The sequence below is a fragment of the Chaetodon trifascialis genome, chromosome 18 (genome assembly GCF_039877785.1).
Source record: "Chaetodon trifascialis isolate fChaTrf1 chromosome 18, fChaTrf1.hap1, whole genome shotgun sequence".
Classification (NCBI taxonomy): Eukaryota; Metazoa; Chordata; class Actinopteri; order Chaetodontiformes; family Chaetodontidae; genus Chaetodon; species Chaetodon trifascialis.
In genome coordinates this window covers 23280487-23290000 of record NC_092073.1, presented here as the reverse complement: position 1 = coordinate 23290000, position 9514 = coordinate 23280487, and the positions used below count along the sequence as shown (strand labels likewise).

The 9514-nt window shown below is 49.8% G+C and overlaps 1 protein-coding gene across 1 annotated transcript in view; it reads left to right on the top strand.

Annotated features, from left to right (window-relative positions):
• fars2 (phenylalanyl-tRNA synthetase 2, mitochondrial) overlaps positions 1-9276 on the top strand; it is an 87541-nt gene extending 78265 nt beyond the window's left edge. Inside the window, exon 11 of the mRNA XM_070986060.1 lies at positions 8717-9276. Coding sequence (XP_070842161.1) covers positions 8717-8855 — 139 coding nt within the window. The 3' untranslated portion in view covers positions 8856-9276. The remainder of the gene's footprint in view (positions 1-8716) is intronic.
• Positions 9277-9514: the final 238 nt, after the last annotated feature.

Below are 9514 nucleotides of genomic sequence, written 5' to 3'. Positions count from 1 at the left end.
TTTTCCGCGTCACACATCACAGCTTTCAGCACAAACTCCTCCAGATGCGTCTCTGATCCACTTTAGCCAAACTCGTGTCTGAGCTGACATCAGTCATGTAACACACACACACACACACACACACACACACACACACACACACACTCACAGGCGTCTATTCTGCTTTCTATTCAGCAGCACTCGGACTTCGTTATGATTCACGTCGTCTGCTTGTCTCTAATAAGCTGATTGATGGATCGAGAAAACCTGGTGAAACACACCATGAGGAGGGTGTGTGTGTGTGTGTGTGTGTGTGTGTGTGTGTGTGTGTGTGTGTGTGTGTGTGTGTGTCTGAGTCACGGTAAACACTCATCATGTCTCCTGGTGCTTCAACAGATGGACAGTAGGCGACACACACACACACACACACACACACTGTATATATACAGTATGTAGACGCACACACACTCTGGCCAACAAAAAGGCACACAGACGGTTCGATCAGTGTGAAGACGACGTCTCCGAGTTTGTCTCCGAGATGGAGGGACAGACGAGAGAAATGCAGGACCCAAAGAAGATGGAAGCAGGAAGTAAGGAAAGGAAGGCAGGAAGTAAGGAAAGGAAGGCAGGAGGGATGGAAGGACGAAAGGGAAGGAGGGAAAATTTGGATAAAATAATGAAAAAAAAACAGTGAAGGAAAAAAGTAGGATGAGCGACGGGGGACGAACAGAAGAAGAAAGAAGGAAAGGAATAAATAAGGATGAGACGGAGGTGGGAAGGACAAAGGAAAGAAAGAGGAAGAAAGTGAAAATGGAAAATGGATGAAAGAAGAAAAGGAAAGGATGAGCAAGAGGGAAGGAGGTTAAAGGAGGAAGAGTGGAGGACAAAAGGAGGGAAGAAAGCAGAAGAGCAGGTGGAGGGATGGAAGAGAAGAAGGAAAAGGGAGAAGTCGTAGAGGAAGTAAGATGATTGGAGGGATGGAAGAAGGAATGGAACGGTAACAAAACAAGGAAGTAATTAAGATGGAGGGACAGAAGGAGAAAAAAGAATGGAGGAAGGAGGTGAAAATATAAAGCATGGAGAGGAAAGAAAGAAGGGAAAGGAACTAAGAAATTTTAAAAAAGGAATAAAAGAAGCAATTTAAAAAGACGAATGGAAGAAGGAAAGAAAGAGCAGAAGACAAGAAAGGACTGAAAGGTAAAAACAGGAAGAGGCCAGGAAGGACAAGACAGGAAGTAGGAGTGAAGTGAGGAAGGTCAAAGGAAACAAGGCTGCGAAAACTAAAAGACAGAACTTTGTGGTAATCTCTGATCAGCCGCACGGACCAATCAGGTTCCAGCCTCACGAATAATTAATGAGCTCAGACTGGCTCCTCTGCTTATTGAAACATTGATAAGGTGATCAGACTTCAGCGTGTGTGTGTGTGTGTGTGTGTGTGTGTGTGTGTGTGTGTGTGTGTGTGTGTGTGTGTGTGTGTCTTTTATTACCTCCTCTGACAGACACACTTCTCTACTACAGTGACACTCCTGTAATAATTCACACTCCTCCCTCTCCTCCTCCTCCTCCTCCTCCTCCTCCTCCCTCTCCTCCTCCTCCTCCTCCTCCCTCTCCTCCTCCTCCTCCTCCTCCTTCTCCCTCTCCTCCTCCTCCCTCTCCTCCTCCTCCTCCTCCTCCTCCTCCTCCTCCCTCTCCTCCTCCCTCTCCTCCTCCTCCTCCTCCTCCTCCTCCCTCTCCTCCTCCTCCTCCTCCCTCTCCTCCTCCTCCCTCTCCTCCTCCTCCTCCTCCTCCTCCTCCCTCTCCTCCTCCTCCTCCTCCCTCTCCTCCTCCTCCCTCTCCTCCTCCTCTCCTCCTCTCCTCCTCCTCCCTCTCCTCCTCCTCCCTCTCCTCCTCCTCCCTCTCCTCCTCCTCCTCCTCCTCCTCCTCCCTCTCCTCCTCCTCCTCCTCCCTCTCCTCTCCTCCCTCTCCTCCTCCTCCTCCTCCTCCTCCTCCTCCTCCCTCTCCTCCTCCTCCTCCTCCCTCTCCTCCTCCTCCCTCTCCTCCTCCTCCTCCTCCCTCTCCTCCTCCTCCCTCTCCTCCTCCTCCTCCTCCTCCTCCTCCTCCTCCCTCTCCTCCTCCTCCTCCTCCTTCTCCCTCTCCTCCTCCTCCTCCTCCTCCTCCTCCCTCTCCTCCTCCTCCTCCTCCCTCTCCTCCTCCTCCCTCTCCTCCTCCTCCTCCTCCTCCTCCTCCCTCTCCTCCTCCTCCTCCTCCCTCTCCTCCTCCTCCCTCTCCTCCTCCTCCCTCTCCTCCTCCTCCTCCTCCTCCTCCTCCCTCTCCTCCTCCTCCTCCTCTCTTCATGTTTGTCTCAGTATTTTTACGCCTCTATTTATTTTTACTGATGGAGTCTCGTTTGTGACGTTTGTCAGATGTAACTTCTCTTCATGTGACCAAAGCCGCTGAATTCCAAACACAGGTGAGTGTTGGAACGTGGTCACAGGTGGACCTAAAGCTCTCCTCTTCGCTGACTCTCCTCCCGACCTCCTCACAGTCCTCGTATCGTCCACGGGAACAGGAACTTCATGTAATGACGTCACATGGTTTCTCAGAGGAACAACAAACCTGAACGAATCGAAGACTCGGCTCTGAAAACGGGAGCGACTTCAGGAGTGCGACGCGCTTTGCAAACACTCCACAAAGACGTGTTCCGCCTCCTCAGACAGAAGAAGCTGGTCCTCCTGCCGCTCGAGTCCTCGTCCAGTGAGACATTCAGGTCAGGACCGATGGCGCTAACAGCACCTTCAGATCCAGAGTCCAACACGGCGAGATCAGACATCGCGACCGTCACCTTCGTCGTTGTTGCATCTGCCTCCTAAAAGTGGGCGGACAGGAAGCAAAGAGCCACCAATCAGCCACCTGCACACCTGAACCTGCTTTCAAATTCACGGCCAAGAGTTTCCGCCTCGTTTCATTGATTATCTATTCATGATTGTTTCTGGCAGTGGCCTGAAAGGTGCCGTGGAGGACACGCCACGGGGACATTTCCCGCTCCTTGGAGTGAAATAAGTTTGTTTCCAGAGTCAAACTAAGGACCAGTTGAAGGAAGTCAAAGGTCGTCACCTGGCGGTTTGAGGTTTGTCTTCACAGATTGACTGCACGCACCTTCATAGCAGGATGTGAGGAAAGCGGCCACAGCTGCAGCTGACCAGCCTGGGTTCAAACCCAGACCACGACCTCTGACCTCTCTGCAGAGGGCGTCCACAGATGAGACGAGCGTCCTCCTGAGGGAGCGGCAGAGTCGCCGTCTCTCTGTGACAAACGACAGATTGTGGACAGAATCCTGGTGGATTTTCCGGACGGGAGCCAGAGCGCTCGCACAGCCGGCTAACTGCTACAGAGCGCTCTGACTAATTTATGCAGATGTATTAATAGATCACAGGCAGCTCTCAGCAGGCCGCCGTGGCTCCTCTCCTCAGCAGAGAGGAGCTGTGTCTCAGCAGACACTGAAGGCCGGCTTCACCACCAGCCGCCGTTTGCATATCCGCTGTCCGCATTTGTTTGATTTTGTTTTTTATGTGTGCATTTATTTATTTTCCACCAGACTTCAGAAGAAGTCCAACAGCAGACATCTTCAGATACCATCGTCATCACCACACACGATGCTATCAGACGGACAAGACTGCTTTTAATCGTCCACTTTAGAGGACGGATCTACAGAGACCAGCTGCTGCTCGTCCTGTGATCGACCCTCAGATCTGTCTTTTCTTCTGGAGCCACCATGTTTCACTGACGCCCAACAAAGTCACGACCTTCTGTGGATTTCAGCCCAGATGTGAAACCGATCAGGCCCACGTGCGACCCGGGTCACTTCAGCTCCTCAGCAGACGGGACGTCGTCATGTCTCCTCGCACTGCCAGCAGCTGCAGGAGCCACATGTTCCTGTGTGGGGTCTCTTTTAAAGGCCTGGTCAGAGACGGGCTGTGCTTCCGGGAATCGAAGCCTTTTCCACCGCAGTCAGACGTAGAAAGTCTGTTGTGTTTCACTCTGAATCGAATCGTTTCTCTACAGGAAGCTGTGATTGGTTGAGGCGGCTGAGGGAAAATTTGAAGACGAGCGCACAGAAGGTGGACACTTGGTTCAGTTTGAGCCCAGACTCCAGAGCGGACTGACCGAAACCTCTGGAGCTTAGATTCACAGAGCAACAGGACAGACCTGTACATGCTAACACTCGTCTTCTTGTGTTGGGAGTCCAGCCTCAGTGAGAGGCGGGGACACCTCCGGCTTTAAACGTGTGTGTTTTCGAGCCTCGTGAGGCGTTTAAGGTGTGTTTCCACCAGCGCAGACGACAGCCGAGCTCTCGGATGCACCTCTAGTTTCGCTCTGAGAGTCCTGCCCTCTGGTTTTCCTCCCGTCCTCCGTCTGACTGTCCGTCCCAATCAGGACGGAAGACTCACACACACACTTACAGAGTACTCATTGATTTGGGCTCTTCTCCGCCTCGGTGGAGGCGATGGGTGGAGTAAGGAAGAAAGGAAAAAGGGAGGAGAGAGGGATGGGAGGTGCTTTGAAGGGGGAATCAGCTTGTCTCCTCCTCCAGCCTCTGGTCAAATAACCAGAGGAGACAGGAGCAGGAATATGGACTTAATCTGTTTATGTAATCTGGAGGGAGGGAGGGAGAGGAGCGAGGGAGGGAGGGAGGGAGGGAGGGAGGGAGGAAGAGAAGGTAGAGTCTGTGTATCAATCGATTTCATCAGTCTGATCCTGTAATAACCGATCTGAATTAGATCCACTGAAACGCTTCAAAATGGCTCAAATCCAGGTTTAATTTCTCTCACTTTGCTGAATTAGTTTAATCCAGAACAGTCTCCACCGTCTCGTCCTCATTTACCACAGATGACTTTCACTTTCACGGCTTAAAAATAGTCCAGGCTGACGGCTTTGTTTTCCTTCAGTCTGGTTTTACTCATTTCATTTCGGTTATTGAGTGTTTTTGTCTTTTTGATCAGACGACGATATCTAACATGACACTTCTGGAGTTGTGGCTAAAGTGTTAGCCAACATCCAGCAGCTGCAGAACAACAGGACGATCGATGTGTTTGTGTCTCCTGGTGGACGTCAGTCCTGTCCTGTCTCTCTCTGTGTTTGGTCCCCACCAGCTCTGACTGTGGTCTGCAGGTTTTTCAGGGTCGACTGAACCAGACAGGAAATGTGCTGCAAACCAAGCTAGAAGCTAAAGATGCTAAAGATGCTAACAGTGCGCTGATCCCGGTCAACGTAAAGCTTGTCAAACTGACCTCCAGAGGTGATGGAGACGTGTAGTCCAGGGTGTGTGTGTGCACTGTGACATCACCGCTGGGTGTGGCTACAGGTGCATGAGAGCTCACCTGTGATCACACCCAACGTTTGCAGTCTAAGTGAAGTGGACAGGAAGTGGACACGTCGTAAACGTGGACGTGCAGCATGGCTGGACGTCAGCTGTGGATCTATCGATCCAGCGCTCACTCTGAAGGATTCGCTCGTCTTCCTGCGGGCTGAAGCTTCAGGCCACGTCTCTGTTCTCAGGTTCGCTTGAATTCACAGACAGAGATTAACAAAAAGACCCTGAAACCACAGAAGAAGAAAAGAACAGAGTAAGACGTGTTTGAAGAAGACGGAGAAACCTCGGGGCTCGTGTCTTTTCCCGTCAGAGACGAGAAACAGAAAGGTGATAAAACCCTGAACGGCAGCAGAGCAAGGGATGAGGAAGATCAGAGGGAGGCGGGGGAGGAAGAAGAGAGGAAGAGGGGGAGATGAGGAAAGAATAGGAGGGGAGAAAAAGGAGAGGCTTCCTTCTCTCCTTCTCTCTTCGGGGGTTTACAGTTTCAGATCTCCTGCTCTTCCCCTCTTCATGTGAAGGCAGCGCGATGCTTTCAAAGGCGCTGGCAGCTGCAGGAGCTTCTTCTCATCTTCACCTCCTTCAGCCGATCGATCTCTCTCTTCATCTCTTTATCTCCGTCTCCCTCAGCCTCTCTCCTCCTCTGTCTCTCACACACTTTCTCTCCATCTGAATGAAACCCAGCACTCCTCTTTCAGGCTTGTCCATCATCACCCACTTATCTCTCTCTCTCTCTGCTTCCCAGTCGCTGTGGCTGTCTCTCGCCCCTCCTCTCCCTCCGGATGAAACCTTACACTCATCTTTGAAGCTCAGCCTCTCTCTATCCCTTTATCTCTCCATCTCTTCTTCATCCCACCATCTGCTGAAGTCTGACATCAAATCGATCCTGTTTTTTGCTTCTTTTTTTTTTTCGTTGTGTTTTGGCTGTGATGCTGTCGGCCATGTTTTCTGTCCCGTTCTGACCCCGCCGGAGCTCCCTCCTCTTCCTCATTCAGTTTCTGTGAATGAAATTCTCTTTTTTTTTCTTGTTGTCTGATGACATCTTAGATTTGCTTCAGCGCTTCGTCACACCTGAGCTTTGTTTTTCTGCTGAACCCTTTTATTTATTTATTTATTGTTACTACAGTCTGAAAACTGTTGTTTTTCAGTTACATCAGGAACTTTCTGATCAAAGAAGATTAAAAAGGTTTCATACCAATACACAGACGCAAGAACGAATCTGTGAGAAGGAAAAATCTTCCAGTCGTAACACAGCGTCAACATCTGACTCGAAGCATTTTTCATCAGATGACAGATATCGTTTTTACCACGTCCATATTTTCTTTTATTTTCACGGCCTGACAGACGAGAACAGACACTGAGACATTAAAGGAGTTCAGTTAAAGCCTCATGAAACGTGATTCCACCTTAAATGTTCATGTGCGGCAGGTGTGTGTGTGTGTGTGTGTGTGTGTGTGTGTGTGTGTGTGTGTGACGTCCCACTGAGAAACAGTCAAATGATCCCATCTGTGATTAAAATAGAAACATCAGAGCAGTTATAATGAACTCCCTGTGTGAGCCGCTCCTCTGAGGTATTTATACACACACACACACACACACACACGGTGTGTGAAACACAGAACAGAAAATAAGTTGTCAGGCTCATCTGTCTCAGTTTTGTTTTAATTGGTGCAGCGAGCTTTTCGTAGATTTAGAGCTGCTGTGGATGAAAATCCCACTTTGTCCGTTTTGATTTACACACACACACACACACACGCACACACACACACACACACTGAACGAGCTCTGAGTCGCTGCTTTAAAACAGAGGAGATGTTTTTTCCAGCCGTTACAGTCTCCCACTTTTAAGTGAACTCGGTGGATCGAGCTCATTGGTCGATTCTGCTGCGCAGGAAGTGATGCGTGCAGCGTCAGCAGACACATCTTTAAACAGAGGAGACGTGAGCCAACGTGTGTGTGTGTGTGTGTGTGTGTGTGTGTGTGTGTGTGTGTGTGTTACAGGTGTCACTGTATCGATTCCCCCCCCCCCAAGCTATGTGGGCTGGATAATGGAGACATCAATTATTCAACAACGACACAGTCTATCACATGAAATACCATTTACTCTGTGTGTGTGTGTGTGTGTGTGTGTGTGTGTGTGTGTGTGTGTGTGTGTGTGTGTGTGTGTGTGTGTGTGTGTGTGTGTGTGTGTGTGTGTGTGCGCGCGGCAGTATGATGTGTAATTGTGTCTCTTCATTCGTTTTCTTTATCGGAGTCTCTCTCTGACATTTCCACCAAATGTACTGATGTTCAATTATTCACCAGCTCCTGATAGAGAGAGAGAGAGGATGAAGAGCGGGCGAGCGAGCGAACATTGTGTTGTATTCAGTTAGTGTAACTGTGTGTCAACTGGAGGAGGAGGAGGAGGAGGAGGAGGAGGAGAATATTAAAGGATTAAAGAAAGAGAAGAAAAGGGTTCAGGAAGAAGAGGACAGGAGGAGAACAGTGAGGGGATGATGAAGGGAGGAGAGGAGGAGAACGGGAGGAGGAAAGGTGGGGAGCACTCTATGAGGAGGGGGGAGAGAGTATGGGAGGAGGGAGAGGACAGTGAGAGGAGGGAGGAAAACATAAGAGAGGAAGAAGTGGAGGAGCAGGGAGGAGAATAATGTGAGCATTTAAAACAGAAGAGGAAGAGGAGGGAGGACAGAAGAGAGGAGATACAGGAAGGGTGAAGAGGAGGACGGGGGGGGGAATTGGGATTTGGCCCTAATGTTTCCTGTTGCTGCTTCACAATAAAAGCCCCCTGTGTTTCACCAGGTGAATGCTTTTAATGTGAAGGAGCAGCAGAAGGAAACGTGTTAGCCACAAATTCCACTGCGGAGAGAGGAAGTCAGACAGGAAAGTGGTGAATTTTCAAAATAAAACACCCTGTGCTGACCACGTCAACTATAAACACAATTAAAACAGACTAAAACAAACCATTTAACAACAAAACTTAAAGAAATATCAAGGAAAAATGACCAAATAACAAAATGTGAGCAGATCAACAAACTGCTTGCAGACTCACCTGCTGACACCTCTGGATTAGCGTCAGCATCACCTCAGTCCAGCTCTGACAGCTGCAGGAGAGCGAGCGGCTAACATCGGGTCAGATTACAAACACGATTACAAGTTTAGGGAGGCAATCTGAACCCGGCAGGGAGTGGCCTCCTCCACCTCCACCACCTCCACCTCCACCAGCACCTCCTGCACAGAGCGAGAGGTCATTACAGAGCAGACACACAAGATAACAGAGTAATGACTGAGAGGAGGAGGAGAGGCAGGAAGACAGGTGACAGTATGCACTGACATCCTCTCTGTCTGTCTGTCTCTGTCTCTACCTGTCTGTCTGTCTCTCTCTGTCTCTTTCAGGACTGGTCGGTGGAGTCATTGTTACCGCATCATCTACCGCCACATGGAGCGAACCCTGACCCAGCAGGAGGTTGGAATCGTCCACCAGCAAATCGAGCGCGCCGCCCAGACCGAGCTGGGCGTGCAGGGCAGATACTGACGCACACACACACACTCACACACACACACACACACACACACACACACACTCTGAAGCAGCTTGATCATGTCCTCGTGGCTGTGGCTGGGATGGGAAGAAAGAAGTGACTGAAATGATTGAAATCAATGTGCGTTTCATGGCGTTAACACAGAAACTTTGAAACTTCCTGCTGAAGGTCCTCAGTGGACAGGAGTCCTCAGTGGACAGGAGTCCTCAGTGGACAGGAGTCCTCAGTGGACAGGAGTCCTCAGTGGACAGGAGTCCTCAGTGGACAGGAGTCCTCGTGTTCCGTCGGAGCCCCACGTGAAGGATCTGACGCAGCCGTCATTCTGAACAGGAAGTGTCTGTAGCTTTAACTGAAGCTGTGGTTAGCAGGTTTCTATCTTTCCATGTGAACATTAAAAGCTGTTTGTCACACGTTTCTCTCTGTTTTATTGTTCAGTCTGTTTCCATTGACGAAGTCCATGTGATGTTAGCTAACATCGCAGCTAATGTTTGATAGAATGAAAGACAAACTTACCTGTTATGTTCGCTAACATTAGGTGAGATGTTCGCTAACATTAGGTGTGATGTTAGCTAACATTCGGTGTGATGTTCGCTAACATTAGGTGAGATGTTCGCTAACATTAGGTGTGATGTTAGCTAACATTAGGTGTGAT